Source organism: Phoxinus phoxinus (genome assembly GCF_949152265.1).
Source record: "Phoxinus phoxinus genome assembly, chromosome: 4".
In the NCBI taxonomy this organism is placed as follows: Eukaryota; Metazoa; Chordata; class Actinopteri; order Cypriniformes; family Leuciscidae; genus Phoxinus; species Phoxinus phoxinus.
The window spans coordinates 42,799,134-42,816,545 of NC_136879.1; the positions used below are offsets into that span (position 1 = coordinate 42,799,134).

General features: G+C 35.2%; 1 protein-coding gene across 3 annotated transcripts; it reads left to right on the forward strand.

Annotated features, from left to right (window-relative positions):
- The first annotated feature begins 806 nt into the window (after window positions 1-806).
- LOC306997684 (protein NLRC3-like) lies at window positions 807-16,909 on the forward strand. Of its 3 annotated transcripts, none has more exons than XM_079611054.1 (13): window positions 807-908; window positions 1,709-1,805; window positions 1,989-2,102; window positions 3,324-3,437; window positions 5,306-5,419; window positions 7,467-7,562; window positions 7,746-9,473; window positions 10,340-10,420; window positions 10,792-10,965; window positions 12,015-12,188; window positions 14,097-14,270; window positions 14,972-15,145; window positions 15,502-16,909. In XM_079611054.1, the coding sequence occupies exons 2-13, from the start codon at window positions 1,756-1,758 to the stop codon at window positions 15,506-15,508; spliced, it is 3,000 nt and encodes a 999-aa protein (XP_079467180.1). In that variant the 5' UTR covers window positions 807-908; window positions 1,709-1,755; the 3' UTR covers window positions 15,509-16,909. The 3 variants fall into 3 exon arrangements, with proteins under 3 accessions (XP_079467180.1, XP_079467182.1, XP_079467181.1); XM_079611055.1 differs by lacking the exon at window positions 807-908 and adding an exon at window positions 1,231-1,408; XM_079611056.1 differs by lacking the exon at window positions 3,324-3,437 and having other exon boundaries at window positions 819-908.
- The last annotated feature ends 503 nt before the right edge of the window (window positions 16,910-17,412 follow it).

A 17,412-nucleotide genomic window follows, 5' to 3' on the forward strand; every position in this document is an offset into this window, starting at 1 on the left:
TTGTGCTGTGTACTCTTTTAAATCACAGGATACCGGCAACCAAGTTCATATCCTGTGAATTCATCCTCAGAAAGAGGAATCAATGTTTGCTTCCAGATCCAGTGCCTGTTCTTGTGAAACTCGCTCGGCAGTCTTGCAGTCTGAACCCCTGAAAGATTTCCACTCTTACAATATCTAAGTATAAACGGACATTCTTATCCCCCAAGTGATTTTCTGTAAATGCCAGTTTAATTCTGTAGAATTTGTTTAGAACTACATGATGTAACTCTAATGTACTGTATTTTCAGTTGCCAGTTAAGGAGTTATATATACTTCATCTTATTCATTTCTTTTTTAAAACAGCGGAAAAAACAGCAATACATAAATGTACAGAAAGAATGAATGAAGTGTTCAAACACCGCTTCCTCTTTAAAAAAGGGGAGGAGACCGCAAGAAACTCTGGGTTTACGAAGAAAACCTGCTCCCGACCAGGTTAGGTTCACAGAGTAAGTTGCCATGGTAACTGACTCTGAGTATAAGTTACCTCTCTTTCAGAAACGGGCTTGACTTACTCTGCTTTCTCGGGTTTGATATACCTCCCATTCTGAAACGGAAAACCCAGAGTTTCCCTAATTTCAGGGTTAACATACTCAGAGTTTTCACTTAACCTACTTTCTGAAACAGGCCCCAGGTCTGCAGCCTCCCCATATAGAAACATTGGAGTATATAAAAATATATAAATAAGTAGTGATAAATAAGTGGTAAATAGCGATTAGAGAACAGAGGAGGGCAGCAATACGCCATAGATGCATCTAGCCTGCCGGAAATCACAAGAAGAAGAAGAACTTGTTGTTGCGCAGTGAGTGAAGTTTGCTCGGGAAGCCGCGCTGCAGTGTTTATCAGAGATTGTGTGCGTCCACTCGAGAAAAGTGAGTTCAATATTATTCCTTACATGTTTATGATTGATTGGATATCTATATATCTAGAAATAATCGAGTATTTTGGTCAGAAATCCGCTCGAGTGCAATTATGAGTCATGGAAAACTTACTCCGGTGTCATTAGCTAAACGTCTTTTAACGAAATGAGAGAGAACACTAAATGCATCCAAAATGAGAATCCAATCTCTCTCTCTCTCTCTCTCTCTCTCTCTCTCTCTCTCTCTCTCTCTCTCTCTCTCTCTCTCTCTCTCTCTCTCTCTCTCTCTCTCTCTCTCTCTCTCTCTCTCTCTCTCTCTCTCTCTTCAAATAGAAAGTGAAAGTAAGTTATGTCGCCATTTTAAGCAGATAAAATATGAACACGAAACAGAAAAACAGAGCATAACTGGTCAACAGAAACGTTTATCAAAGTGTATGGAAGAATTTCCGTGTGTCTTTATGATGTTAAAGCTGGAGGATTGGAGAATCTTTAACTTGTAAAAGTTTGATCAACGTGAGTTTGCACACATGTGTGGTGACTTGCTCCTATTAATATGAATCTCCGGAGGACATTTTAAGTGCTTGTTTGTTTGATATAAAATCTTTAATAACGGGTTTCTTTCACTTCAATGTTTCTTTTGTGTTTGGTGATGTTTGTGATACATCAGAAGTTTAATACCAGGTGTGTGTGTGAACATGTATTACTGAGCTTGAGTTAATGCAGTCACATGATCCATTTTCTCCCACATTCCAGATATGTTCAGCTAAATTATGAAGCTTATGGAGGAAATGATTAATGTTTTTTTTTATTCAGAGTCAGTGGAGGAGATCAAACTCGTCAGATTTTCCTGCAGCTTCATCATGGCTGATTCACAAGGATTCAGAGATGGACATTTTTCTACAGGATGCAGGTACTTTCAACAAACACTGTTAAATATTGTATTACAAAAAAAGATTTTGACTAAATAAAAAGATCAAAGTTTCCTCAGAGTGCTTTTTTTATGCAAGATGAATGTTTATTTGAATATGGTTCCTATCATAAAGAATGAACACAGTAATTTAAATGATTAAACTGAATCTGTTCTCTGTTCCAGTTCAGTCCAGCAGAAGATCTCAAACCCAGAGTCCAGCTGTGTGTCTATGAAGAGTAACTGCTCTATGGATCCGCCACTAGCGTTTAAGTGTGGAGACAAACGGCCTTATATCAGGTAATCAGAATAACTTTCCTATAAAAGATGTGCTGCTAATAGTATTATATTTTTTTATTAGAACAGTTTTTTTTAAGAGGAGGCGCGGAGGAGGGCTGGGCGATATGACGATGTCAATAGATGGAGATTTTTCTACATAGTTTTTCTGTTTTTAAATGTATCCATGCAGCGCAGGACTGGATAAACACCATAGAGCAGCAAAGAAACACTGGATGAATTAAGAAAAAGTGTAATGTGTTTGAGTTATTAAAAGCGAAATAAACCGTGACGGAGAACTGAATTCGGTACTGGCATGAGGCTTTCTGTGGTGCCCATCCAAAGTACACACGTGCTGAATTCAGTTCGGCCAGACCGGTCAAATACACACATTTATGTGTCAAAATGAAATTATCCATTATTAAGGTCTTAAAGTGACAGCAGCCTCATACAAGCACGTCATTGTTAATCAAACAATAGAAAACAAAGAAAAACCTTTGTATTAGAATAAAGGGAAAGTTTAGCTCGACGGGTTAAAATGATTAATTAGTATTAATCGTAATTACTTGATTCATTTGGGATAATGTATCAATTCAAGGAATCAATTTCGGATTATTAATCAATGTATTGTCCACTGAATCTCTCATACAAATCAGTTCTATTAAATTATCACAGTTTTGTCCATAAACCATAATAATTCAATATTGATCAGATTGATATTCTGGGGACGGTAGTGGGTAGGGCTGGGCAATACAGCATTTTTTTATTATTGTGGGTTCAACAGGATAGGCTAAAATAAGTATTGTTGGTGATTTTTAGTGATATAGCCTTTGGTGATGGTGAGGTTTCTTTAATTTTTTTTCTGACATACCCTGTTGGCCCAAAGGTTAAAGGAACTTGTTACAAAATCCTCTTTAGGAAATATCCATAGTGGAATTAGAAACTCTTGAAAACCTTTTTTGACTATATTGTGATTTTACCTCCAAATTTTTGGAGAATGTCTTTAATTGGCTTTCAATGCAAAATAATCATAGTTATTCCTTAGTTTTATAAAATATCCTGTTTTTGAAGAATATACTGAATCCCCAGTTTTAGTGCTTCATTTAAAATATTAAAGAAAAATATCAAAGTTTCCTCAAAGTGCTTTTTGATGTGAGATAAATGTGTTTAGATTAATGTGTTCATTCTGTATGATAAGAACCATATTAATATAAAGGATTAAACTGAATGTGTTCTCTGTTATAGTTCAGTGCAGCAGAAGAGCTCATACCCAGAGTCCATCTGTGTGTCTATGAAGAGTAACTGCTCTATGGATCCGCCACTAGCGTTTAAGAGTGGATCCAAACGGCTTATTATCAGGTAATCAGAATAACATTTCTATAAAAGATGTGCTTATAGTATTATATTTTTTTATTAGAACAGTTTTTTTTTTAAAGACGAGGTGTGGAGTAGGGCTGGGCGATATGACGATGTCAATAGATGGAGATTTTTCTACATAGTTTTTCTGTTTGTAAATATATCCATACAGCACAGGACTGCATAAACACTAGGGATGTCCCGATCAGGTTTTTTTTGCCTCAGAGTCATTTGATTTTGAGTATCTACCGATACTTCTCTAATATATAAAAAAAGAATAAAGAAGAGCGAAAAAACAGATCCAGGATGTTCCTTATTTTTTATTTAATTCACCTTATTTTAACATTCAACAACTCCGTTAACAAACAGAGCACTTTTGTGAGGTAGCTTGAACAATCAAGTAATAAATAACATAAATTCTTAACTTTTGGTGATGTCAACAAAGTGATATCATGCCGCACGCGTTGCTGTTTCTGTGTCAAAAGGTTCTAACTCTGTGCTACCGCATAACTATAGCTGTGTTAAAAAATAATGAGAATATATATATATATATCTATCCGAGTCCTGATCGGGAGGTAACGTCCGATTCCGATCGAGTCTGAAACCACATGATCAGATCTGGACATCCCTAATAAACACCATATGGTCTCCATGACGGTCAAAACATTTTTATGTGTCAAAAATGTTTTAATTATCATTATATTGATCCATTTATATGGTCTTAAAGTGACAACAGTCTCATATAAGGATGTGATTAATGACAATCAAGCAACCGAAAAAACTAAGGAAAAGAAAATCATTCATCGACTTTGAAAAACCCTGTATTAGAATACTGGTAAAGTTAAGCTTGAAGGGTTAAAATGATGAATTGGTATTCATCGTAATTACCTAATTCATTTGGGAAAATGTATCAATTCAAGGAACCTTGAAGGAATCAATTTCGGATAATTAATCAATGTATTCGTCCACCGAATCTCTCATACAAATATATATTGTGAATTTACCTCAACATTTTTGGAGAATGTATTTAAATGTCTTTCAATGCAGTTATTTCCCTTCGTTTTAGAAAATATCCTGTTTTTGAAGAATATACTGAATCCCCAGTTTAGTGCTGTCCTGATTTACATCTTGGAGTCCATTCTATTTGAAATCTTGCTTTTTTTAAAATGTTATTAAGTGAGGTGTGACTAATGATATAGTTATGCTCTCTGTCTCGTTTTGTAAATGTGCAAAATGTGCAATATATTTTTTAAAAGACAGTAAAGACATTTATGGTGCTAAACATTTCTATAACATTTCTATTAACATTTCTAGATGACAGGTGAACAAAATGACTAATCAGACAACTCAGGAAAACTAATTCACAGGGAAGCACAATGAGACACAACTCTGACACTAATATTTATAATAAATATAGCTGGAAGCAGCGATGACGGGCCCAAACCCCGGTGCAACCGCCACCCCAGCATCTTTAGGGCAACTGTGCACAACAGGCAATATGCATTTAAACTGTGTAAATGTAAATGAACTGTCAAAGTGAATACGCCACATTAACAGCAGCAGCTGGTGCCACTATCACCATTAACCTAATTATTAAACTAATTAAATAGAACTAAAGACGACAACTCCCATGATTCCTAACTCATTCACTGTGTCATTAAGCTATGCCGTTGTTTTGACTAAGTGATCTTTACTGGTGAAACTTACATAATGTGCCTTTATACTATCATGAAATATTAAATAAAAAGATCATAAAGTTTCCTCAGTGCTTTTTTATGCAAGATGAATGTTTATATTAATATGATTCTTCCTAACATGCAGAATGAACACAGTAATCTAAATTATTAAACTGAATCTGTTCTCTGTTCCAGTTCAGTCCAGCAGAAGTCCTCAAACCCAGAGTCCATCTGTGTGTCTATGAAGAGTAACTGCTCTATGGATCCGCCACTAGCGTTTAAGAGTGGAGACAAACGGCCTTATATCAGGTAATCAGAATAACATTTCTATAAAAGATGTGCTTATAGTATTAGATTTTTGTAATTAGAACAGTTTTTTTTAAGAGGAGGCGCGGAGTAGTGCTGGGCGATATGACGATTTCAATAGATGGAGATTTTTCTACATAGTTTTTCTGTTTTTAAATATATCCATGCAGCGCAGGACTGCATAAACACCATAGAGCAGCAAAGACACTGGATGAATGAGAAGAAAAAGCTAAACGTGTTTGAGTTATTGAAAGCACAATAAACCGTGAAAGAGCGACAGGCAGCAAATCATAAATTAACTTATGTGCTTCTGAATTGTGTAACGTGTGTTTACAAACATTGGATTTGTAATTATTTGGTGCAGGTAAGAGATGCAGCTCTACCTCCGCCATGTTAATCTATATTCTACTATGTCAGTGGATCCCAACCTTTTTTACTCCTCTCCGAATCAATACTGTAAGATATTATACTTTCTCTCCTCATATATACTCTCTAACTTAAATAAGCTCAAGTCAACCTGCTGTACCAAGCAAGACCACAAGGAGATGCTAAAGGAATGCATACAATACAGATCCATTATGAAGTATTAAACACACCAAAATACAAATGAAAAATAAAAACATTCTGAATGTGGAAACTCAGCGATCTCAGCGGGTCGATGTCATCAGTGAACAGTTAATCTGAAAGAACAAGCAATCGTGTCTTATGTTTGGAGCGTCTGATGTTTATGTGTACATAAACACCACATTGATCCTCACAAACTTCTCTAAAACATGCTTCTGCGCCGGGCATCCATTATAAAACACCAACAGAACATTAATTGACAACTATGCGAATATATAATAATTCATTACATTTATGTAGTGCTTTTCTCTGCACTCAAAGCGCTTTACATAGAAGGGGGGATCTCCTCAACCAATAGAATAGAACTGTGTTCATGAAGAAATACGATTTGTTTGCGCATCAGTAATAATTGGCTTGCGCATGCCTATGTACGGCTCCTGTATGTCACTGTAATCGTCTTTACCTTTATTACAATCGTAATAAAGTGGGCCACAGCCTACAGGTTTGAAACCACTGTTCTATGTGACTCTCAGGACACGCCTCGGTCTCTGTTGTGTTGTGAAACATCATATTCTTCACGCAGCAGTGCTGATGAGAGATGAGATGAGAAATCAATCTACATATAAAATACTGGTCACAAATTACTGGTCACTTTCTGAATAATAAAAGTATAGGGCAGCTAGTCTACTATAATTATAAATAAATAAATAAATAAATAGTTTTTTACAGATGCAAATATGTTAGAAATGAAGCATCGCGATGCAAATGCTTAAAATACTTTTATCCGATGCACACTTTTTAAAATCAATGCATGCATTGCATCATTAACTTTTATGCCGATGCACCGATGCGAATCAGAATCTTAGCATCCCTAGGACGAAATGCACAATAATTAACATAAGAGACAGCTGGCTGACTTTTCAATTTTTTGACATGACATGGTTCGATTCAAATGTTAAATATCTGATCATATATTAAGTTGGGTGTCCACGCAGATTTCAATGAAAGTATAATTTGATTACAATTATTCCCACATGTATCTGCTGCATTGTAAGTTTGAGACACAGATGTTAAATCAAAAGTTTTGCAGCACTCCCTGGTCTTTCCTAAGACAGAAGAGTCCAGTAAAAAACATACAAGTTTGTAGGTCTGTATGCTTTTTTTATTTTACTTGGTTCTAAAACCGTTCAGTCCAGCAGAAGAGCTCAAAACCAGAGTCCAGCTGTGTGTCTATAAAGAGTAACTGCTCTATGAATCTGCCATTAAATTTAAAAAATGTGGAAAAACCACCTGATCTCAGGTATATAATTTCTGTGAAAGTTATGCTTATAGTGTTTGATTTTTATGAAATTGTTATTAATATACAGTAGTGCATTTACACACTGTAAAAGCTATTGGTAAGTTACTTCGTTAATGACACAATTACATCAATATCAGTGTGTCTGATTTTTTTTTTTTTTTTTTACCCTCTTCATTCTGATTTAAGGTCAAATCTTCCATCCAGACCAGTTAAAAACAAAACTGTGTTCAAGCCTGTGATTCAACCACCAGACTTTAATGGAAGCATGTATCCTGGTTTCAGGTAAAATATTGGACTTTTGTTGTTTTTGTTTAATTTTAGGTGTTGCAATACACATCACTCAAGACTAATAATTGAAAGAAATCCAATGATGTCCCTCAATACAACAAACAAATAATCAATTTTGTAATTAATGTCTTTTTACTTCTCTAACATTTGTAATAATCTGGTACTTTAATCTTACAGCCATGACTCTGAACTTCCTGAAGTCTTCAACACGTTGAGATCAAATCTGAGACAGAAGTTTGAGTGTGTGTGTGAGGGAATATCAAAGCAGGGAAGCCCAACACTCCTGAATGAGATCTACACAGAGCTCTACATCACTGAGAGTGAAAGTGGAGAGATCAATAATGAGCATGAGGTGAGACAGATTGAGACACAGTCCAGGAGAACAGAAACCGAAGACACACCGATCAAATGCAGTGACATCTTTAGACCTTTACCTGGACAAGACAAACCCATCAGAACTGTGCTGACAAAGGGAGTCGCTGGCATTGGAAAAACAGTCTCTGTGCAGAAGTTCATCCTGGACTGGGCTGAAGGGACAGAGAATCAGGACATCCAGCTCATATTTCCACTTCCTTTCAGAGAGCTCAACTTGATGAAGGACAAAACACTCAGTCTTTCAGATCTTCTTCATCGCTTTTTCCCTGAAACAAAAGAAATAGACATATCCAGTGATAAGTATATAGTTTCATTCATCTTTGATGGTCTGGATGAGTGTCGTCTACCTCTGGATTTTCAGAGCGATGTGAGGTTGTGTGATGTGACTGAATCAGCCTCAGTGGACGAGCTGCTGGTGAACCTCATTGTGGGGAATCTGCTTCCCTCGTCTCTCATCTGGATCACCTCCAGACCAGCAGCAGCGGATCTCGTCCCCTCTGAGTGTGTCCATCGAGTGACAGAGGTACGAGGCTTCAGTGACACACAGAAGCAGGAATACTTCAGGAAGAGAATCAGTGATCAGAGTCTGGCCGAAAGGATCATCTCACACCTGAAGTCATCAAGGAGCCTCTTTATTATGTGCCACATCCCCGTGTTCTGCTGGATCTCAGCCACTGTTCTAGAGGAGATGTTGAGTGAAGTAGAGAGAGGAGAGATTCCCAAGACTCTCACTCAAATGTACACACACTTCCTACACATTCAGACCAACATCAGACATGAGAAGGACTATGAGAAGAAAGTGAAAGATGAAGACATGATTGTCAAACTGGGGAAACTGGCTTATCAGCAGCTTGTGAAAGGCAACCTGATCTTCTATGAGGAAGACCTGAGCGAGTGTGGCATTGATGAGGCAGAAGCATCAGTTTACTCAGGATTGTGCACTCAGATCTTCAGAGAGGAGTTGGGCTTGTGTCAGGGGAAAGTCTTCTGCTTTGTTCATCTGAGCATTCAGGAACATCTAGCAGCTCTATATGTGCATCTCTCCTTTATAAACTATAACATCAATGTGTTTGACCAGATTACCAAACCAACTAATGGAGACAAAATTTCACTATCTGATCTCCACCAGAGAGCTGTGGATGAGGCTTTAGACAGTAAAAATGGGCATCTGGACCTTTTCCTTCGTTTCCTTCTGGGTCTGTCAGTGAAGTCTAATCAGAGTCTCTTACAAGAACTAAAGACACAGACAGCAAACAGCTCTCACAGCAATGAGAAAACAGTTGACTATATTAAAGAGAAGATCAGTGAGAATCCCTCTCCAGATAAATACATCAATCTGTTTCACTGTCTGAATGAACTGGGTGATCTTTCTCTAGTGAACGAAGCTCAACCTCATATGAGCCGTGGAGGATTACGTAATGTGAAACTCTCCTCATCCCAGTGGTCAGCTTTAGTTTTTGTGTTGTTGACCTCAGAGCGGACAATGCATGAGTTTAAACTGTACAACTTAATTGGAGCTGAAAATGATCGGTAAGTAACACTGAGTACAATCATTACAGTCTAAAACATTATGAACTAAGATAAACTAAGAGATCAGAGGTTTTTAAATCACAGGGCAAAGATTTCTGGGATATTATACATAATTTGCGGGTGCTTCTTAAACGGAATTAAGTCCTAGTACGGCTGTAAATATCGGGTGCCACATTATCAAGCACCTCTGAAGGCCGTCTCAATTTGAAGGATCCTTTGAAGGCAGTCTTCGTTTCGCATCCTTAATTCAGCTCCTTTTGAAGGATGCATCAAGTGTATCCTTCATGTCCTTCAATCTCCCACAATCCTTTGCATACCTTCCAATTCAGGAAAAAACTGATGGAAAGTGAGTCGGCACTGAGCTTATTTGACTTCATTATGAAATTTAAGACAAAAATATTGTTTTTGGAGATGAAGGCATACTGTTTGTTATCTTTTGTTTTGGTGTAAAAATCCTTTAACACTAAACTGGCAATAATGTAAGCCACTGGGAGACACAGACTTCTGGCATTCACTGTATTGCATTAATAAAAAGCCAGTTTATATAAAGATTTTAGTACAATGTATTTTTCCAAAATGTAAGTTTTAATAGTACTTTAGTGAGCACTCAAGTTCGAGGAGCACACAATATCAATATATGGTAGACACTGAACTTCCGGGAGAGGTGGGATGTCTAATTTTGGGAGTGAATCTGTTAAATTATTGTTCTGTGAGTCACTCCTGACGCTGTTATGGTTATTACTTGTCAACCCTTTATAAAGCAGTGCGTAATAAAAAAAATATTTGATGGTGTTTAATAAGTTATGTAATGTTTAATATTATTATTATTAGCATTAATAATTAACTTGTTTTTTATTTTCAAATAGGGTCACCCTGAAAGCACAAAACACCGCAGATGAAGTTCTTCAGAAGCTGCTACCTGTGGTTACAGCAACTAGATCAGCTGAGTAAGTAACACTGAGTAACAATCATCGCTGTTAAAACTACAATTCTTCAATTCTAAATGAATGGTTTAACAAAAAATAAAAATATCACACTTCAGCTTTTAAACCCTCTACATTTGTGTGAGAAGTTTATTTTCAAATATATACATTTATAATGTTTGTATATAAACATTTATATTTTAGACTTTTATTTATTATTTTAATTTTTTTTAAATCTGTTATACCATCATATAACAGTAACAACAGTAAAACTAACTGATATATTGAATTGTTTAAAAATTAGTTTAACAATTTGAAACTAACACAATTAGGAACCAAAAATTTTTTTTTCTGTTTTGATATGAGAGTGATCTGAGTGTCATTGTTCTCTACAGGTTTTATAATTGTGGTGTCACAGATAAAGGATGTGCTGCTCTGGCTTCAGCTCTAAGATCAAATCCCTCACACCTGAGAGAACTGGTTCTGTCTAAGAATAATCTAGGAGACTCAGGAGTGAAGCAGCTCTCAGGTGTACTGGAGAATCCTCACTGTAAACTTGAGAAACTGTGGTAAGTTCATACGTGACTGTCGCATGAGACTGTCACTATTAATTTAGCAATTTCAATAATAAAGTAACGTCAAAATGGAATAAAATGCAGGGAAATGACTATTACATTAGTTACAAGCAAAGCTATTGAAACATGATCAAATTGATTTCACGTCTCTTCATATGAATTAAGAGAAGAAAAATGTTTCTGTTTGAAACATTCATGTGATTGATCTGTAAATTAGTGAACACATGAGCTGTTGCTCATTAAGGTATACTGCAGTACTGATAGCTCTTTACTTTAAACACACTCAATCACAGCAGTCGGATTAACACTGTCCATAAATTTTAATTGGAGAAAACTGGATAATATAGAGGTTTAAGATCTACATTGTGTCAATGTCGAAGATTATGACGTGGTGAAACAATACAGCACGATTTAACGAGAACATACACTGCATAGTCTTTGAAATAATAGTTTACCAATACATAAAGGCATTTTTTTATTTTTATTACCGGGGTACAGAGTAATTTGTTTTGAAAGCTGTCATGGCATGGGCCGCTGACAGATGACAGTTGCTCTTCCCCCTCTTTCTCCCTGCCTTGCCTTGCCCTGATACACCCACTCCACCCTTCTTCTCACAGCTGTACACACACATTTAAGTTGATTTTTCTGAATGATTGAGAGGTAGACTTGACCTAAAAGAGGAGGATTCATGACTCTTAAATGTTCATTACTTTAACCTCTCCTGTTACAATTTTTCTATATTTTTATGTGATATACAGTTTTTATATAATATTTCTCTCACACATATACTTAATCTCTTGGAATAACTGACCTATTGAATTAATTGTTTAACCCATTGAAGTGTTTTGTTTTAAAGAGATACTGCACAAATTAAGCCAATTAGTATTTTCTTTCCTGCTTGAGTTTGACTGCAGGTGTGTTATTATGTTTTGTGCTCTTTGACAGACCAAGATCCATCTAACATGGTGATTTGAGCTTATGTTATTGGTTTCTCTTTAATAATTAAGTCTCTGTTGATCTGATAGTGTCATTGTTCTCTACAGGTTTTATAATTGTGGTGTCACAGATGAAGGTTGTGCTGCTCTGGCTTCAGCTCTTAGATCAAACCCCTCACACCTGAGAAAACTGAATCTGTCTGAGAACAAACTAGGAGACTCAGGAGTGAAACTACTCTCTGCTGTACTGGATTGTCCTCACTTTCAACTGGAGGAACTGAGGTAAGATTATATGAGACTTGCATGAAACTGAGTCGCTGTGAATTTTATAATTTAATTTATTCATAAAGTAACAAAATAGAATACGGGATTCAAACTATTACATTTATGTCACTAACGATTATTTTGGTAATCGAGTAACCGGATAATTTTTTGTAGACTTGAAAATTGACCAAAGCAAACAATAGCCTTTAAAATGACTTAAAATACATATATAATAACAATGGGGCAATAATATTTGATTCAAATAAAGTATCAAAAGCAAGTAATCATATGGTTTTATAGAACAACACAGTTATAATACACAATATACATTGTATAAACAATCACATTATGGATTATAACAAATGCCTTGTAGCAGCCTGGTGCCAGCAGCCTGGTGATTGTTGTTGTCCCACTTTACAGCAGATCAAATCCCTATTTAATAGAGGCCAAATGACATGAACATTTAAATGTTCACTTAATCATTAATATTTGACAACTTCTTTACGACAGAATGCTCTAGCCACTGTAATTTTTCGAACAAGAATACTTGGACAGCAAACATTCAAACTCAGAGATTAAACTTTTATTTTTAAATTGTGATGGACAGTTTGCATATTTTGAAAGATAATGACATTCTCCTTTGTTGGCATATGTTGATAAATGATTTACCTGATAAATTTGATGAAATGTGTTCCCAGATGAACACTATAAGTCCTAAAGTCACAGCATATGCAGAGATTGAGTTAGAGACACTTATACCATGGTCTGGGTGAATACTCGATTCTGATTGGCTGCAGGGTGTCCATTAAAAAGTGATGTAGGACACCTAGTAAAGGAGTTCTAAAACCGTTAGATTTTGATTGTAAAACTAATTAAAATATAAACTAATGTTTTAAAAATGTGTTATTTGGCAAGTGAACATGGTATAAGCGTGTTAATGCCCTTTGAGGTGTCCATTGTCAGGTCTCGTCGGGCATTAACCCTTACTTCATGTGTATATAAATGATTATAGTTCATGTGGAGCAGCATTCACTGTGAACGAAGCCACTCATAAATGCTGAGAAATATAATACCGGCAGGACATATATTTATTCAATTGAATCGCAGCCTAGCCTTAGAAAACGTTTTAATAATGCGTTTCATAGATTCTTGAATTAACCACTTTCAGTATTTTGCCGGTTACTCAACATGGGCAAATTGCATTTAAGGATTTTTTAAAATCAAGTACTCTAAATTATTAGAGGAATCGTGAAAGCCCTAATTACATTCATTCAAATAATTTGGAGTCAACATGATTACCATTAATTCATTTAATATCACATCTGTTTAAATAGTGTAAAACGAGCAAGGTGGCTGGCCACACTCTGGATTCAGTACAGACTACAGAAGTCTTAAAAAAAAAAATGGATTGTATCGGGCAAAGTGTAAATTAATTAAAAACAAATGAACAGGGCCAATCGTTTCAGCACATTGCTATCTTCAGTCCTCACTCTGCAACAAACATTCACCCTTTTCTTGATAAATTAGCAATTAGGGGTCATCAACTGAAATGAATTATCACCAGTAAAACTCTATCACAGGTGGTGCTCCAAGAGAGTCTGATAATTAGCATACATGAGACAATATTACAGGTATTCAATTATAACATAAAAGAGTATAAAAACAATATATTTAAGACAAAAATCATAAAGAGAGAAAATAAAACTACAAAAAGCAGGAAAGTTCTAGTTCTTCATTCATCTTATTACTACTTGCACTAAATATGTCAAATGTAAATCATTCACACATCTTTCTACATTAAAAACATACAAGATTAGATAATTGATTACTTGCAAGAGTATATCTGTGTCATGTATATATGAATCTGTTGATTCAATCTGTGTGTCTCATCTGAGAGAGTAAAGAGTGTGTCATTTTTCTTCACAGGTTGTGGAAGTGTGGTGTTACAGATGAAGGTTGTGCTGCTTTGGCTTTAGGTCTGAGATCAAACCCCTCACACCTGAGAAAATTGGATCTGTCATTTAATAATATAGGAGACTCAGGAGTGAAGCTGCTCTCTGCTGGACTGGATAATTCTCATTGTAAACTGGAGGAACTAGGGTAAGATCGTCTCTACCGTAAAGACTGAGTGAATTAGGATTAATATGTATGAGGTGCGTACAAAATATAATTTGGAATAAGCCCCATCGGGTGGTTTAGCGAGAGCTTCCTGCTTGAACCGTCAGATGCTATCTGAAAAAAATGCTATCAGTCAAATTCACATTTAATTTGTTTATTTTGTGTTTTTTGTTTTGGTTTTTTAGAATCACATCTTTGCATAACAAATGAACTATTACACTTAATGGCAACCAGTTTTAAATAACGGTAACACTTAATCATAAGTATACAGTAACTAGAGTTGGGTATCGTTTGAATGGTAATGATCTGATTTCATTCCGCTTCTCGTTTCCGATTCTTATCAATTCCTAATTTCGATTCCAATAAGGTACAAAAACAACAACTTCAAAATCATTCACAGTCTTTTTGCAAAACATTTAATTGTAGCTGAAAATCATGAACAAAAATCAACAGGCAAAAGAACACTTATGCAAGGAACGTTTGCCTGTGGATTAAAAATACCATAGACCATAATTAGCTTAACTAATATAAATTTCAAGGATTGATAAAGTCAAGTATTGATAAAGTCAAGTTTTACAATGTGAACTATTGAGAATTTGCATATATTGAGAGCATTGTTATTATTTTAAGTGGTTATGTTTAGCTTTGGAGATAAGCTTAATGTGTGTCATTGTTCTCTACAGGTTAATTAATTGTGGTGTCACAGATGAAGGTTGTGCTGCTCTGGCTTTAGCTCTGAGATCAGACCCCTCACACCTGAGAACACTGGATCTGAATGGGAATAAACTTGGAGACTCAGGAGTGAAGCTGCTCTCTGATCTGAAGGATGATCCACATTATAAACTGAAGACACTATGGTAACAATAGGTTTTAACAATTTTCATATTTTCACTTCAGTAACACCATTTGTGTGTGAATATCCACCCTTAAACTGTCTCTGTTTGTGATAGACTTGGGATGTTTGTTATTAACTGATATTCAATTTGTAGTGGTGTGTAATGATCGTTTCTGCTGATTCAGTATCAGATGTCCGTTTTGTGAAAGTGATCTTTCATGTTCATTTTGATTTTGTAAAGTGACAGAGCATCAGATATATTATCATGTTTGAGAATTAATTAATATAGCTTATCTGGTTAGTGCTGTTTTCTTATGAAAAGATGTGACAGATGTAATGTCTCATACTGCGTACGTGACGGTTTGTGTTTTATTTTAGGTATTAGATGATCATCTGATGGTGAATAAGGATCTACTACAGAGACTCGCAATCAACAGAAACAACAGAGACATTGACTTCACTGTTATAAATTAAGACTTAATTTAGATTTCAACAATACTTAATCAGACCTGATGAGGTGGCAGTGAAACTTTTATTTCACAGCAGCAAAATACTGTTTCTTATTCATAGATTGACCAATTTTATTTGTATAAATGCACAGTATCAATTTAAAAAGGTTGGAGTTTTGTTACAGAGAAAATATAGAGCCTGAGTATGTGTTGTACCAGCAGAGGGAGACAAAGACTGATGAAAGATTAATTTACTCACTCTCAAGCCATCCAAGGTGTATATGACTAACTTCTTTTTGTCACTATAGCCGCACTTAGTAATGCACTGTGCATATTTACATCATTGTGCTTTATATTTCGATTTTTTTAGAGTATTGTATTCTATTATAATGAATTTGTCTTTTTAATTGCCAAATCTAATAATGGCTATCAGCACATCTTCGTGTAACACCACAGTAAAATCGTCACCATCTAATTTTGAGAAAAATTATTACAAAACTATAAAGCAAACTGAAAGTACAGCACCTTTAGCTTGTACTGGCTGAAATGATAAACAATGAATATCATATATTTTTTAATGCATTCATATTTATTTTTTACTTGTATGAAAAACACTTTAAATTAACATGGTACATAAAATACATTAAAAAAATTCAGTATCAGAATTATCCATTATGATTATATTGGATTTTTCTGCATTATTAAAGTTAACTTTTGGTCCTCTAATCAGGATAAGACAAAAACACGTTTTGGAAGATGGATTGATTGTGTATTTATTTATTATTTAAATTTAGTTTTTGAAAAAAATACTAATATAGAATAAAGCATTAGTTGCTAATTTGCATCTAGAGAAAATGTGCTTTAAACCAGTTATCAGAGAGGCAGACAGGTTAAAACAGGTCTTTGAACACACACAAACACACACACGCACACACACGGGTCAGTAATTATAGTGCTTTGGTGTCACTTTAACAGCAGGGCGGCTTCTGAACTGCTTTGCTGTTTTGTTGCAATCACACAAACACAGATACACTACAATCTATTTTACATAATACTCATTAGGATATGCAGAATTCTCCAGCCCGTTCTGTTGTGAATCTAAATCATGGTTCAGAGTAAGACATCAATCACGTCTGAGATCTAGAGCATTTTACTACAAACAGACATTCACTAGAGAGGTTAAGAGGTTAAACTCTGAGAGGTTAAACTCTGGCCCAGTTGTGTGTGGAGATGGGCAGTATTTTAATTAAATGTATTTGTATGTAAATAATTGTTTTTGAGTATTTTGTCATTTGTATTTCCTTGATAAAAATAAACCAAATTTAATTTGTAACTAAACTTTGATGTGTGTGTGTGTGTTACTGGACACGAGAGTCTAATGATCCAGAAAGAGGGAGTTTAACGCCTCATCTGTGACTGTAAAACTACACGACATAATTAACATGAAAAATACACATGAAAGATTAGAGGATAAACATTAAAGCACTGAATTCATTCGTCAGCATTCTGCAGAAAGATCAAAGACAAACTGAACAAATGATGGCAAGAGTGGACTAATTGAAAGAATGAATGAAAGATTGAAAGTGTGAAGGAAACAAAGAAATTATGAACAATGAAAAAATGAACAAACAAATGAAAGAAAGAACAAACAGAAAAAGAGCAGAAGAAAATGACAAAAGATAAGATAAAGAATGTACCAAAGAACATTGAAAAAACAAACAACTAATTAAAGAAGAAATGAAAAAGAATGAAACAAAATTGATTTAACAAAAGAATATAAGGAAGAGCAAAAATATAATCAATGAACAAAGATAAAACAAACTAAAAAAGAGCAGAATAA

Coding starts and splice junctions, on each gene's coding strand:
- LOC306997684 (XM_079611054.1), top strand. CDS start 1,756: ATGGCTGATTCACAAGGATTCAGAGATGGACATTTTTCTACAGGATGC. Junction 2,103..3,323: donor GACAAACGGCCTTATATCAG/GTAATCAGAATA, acceptor TCTCTGTTATAG/TTCAGTGCAGCAGAAGAGCT. Junction 3,438..5,305: donor TCCAAACGGCTTATTATCAG/GTAATCAGAATA, acceptor TCTCTGTTCCAG/TTCAGTCCAGCAGAAGTCCT.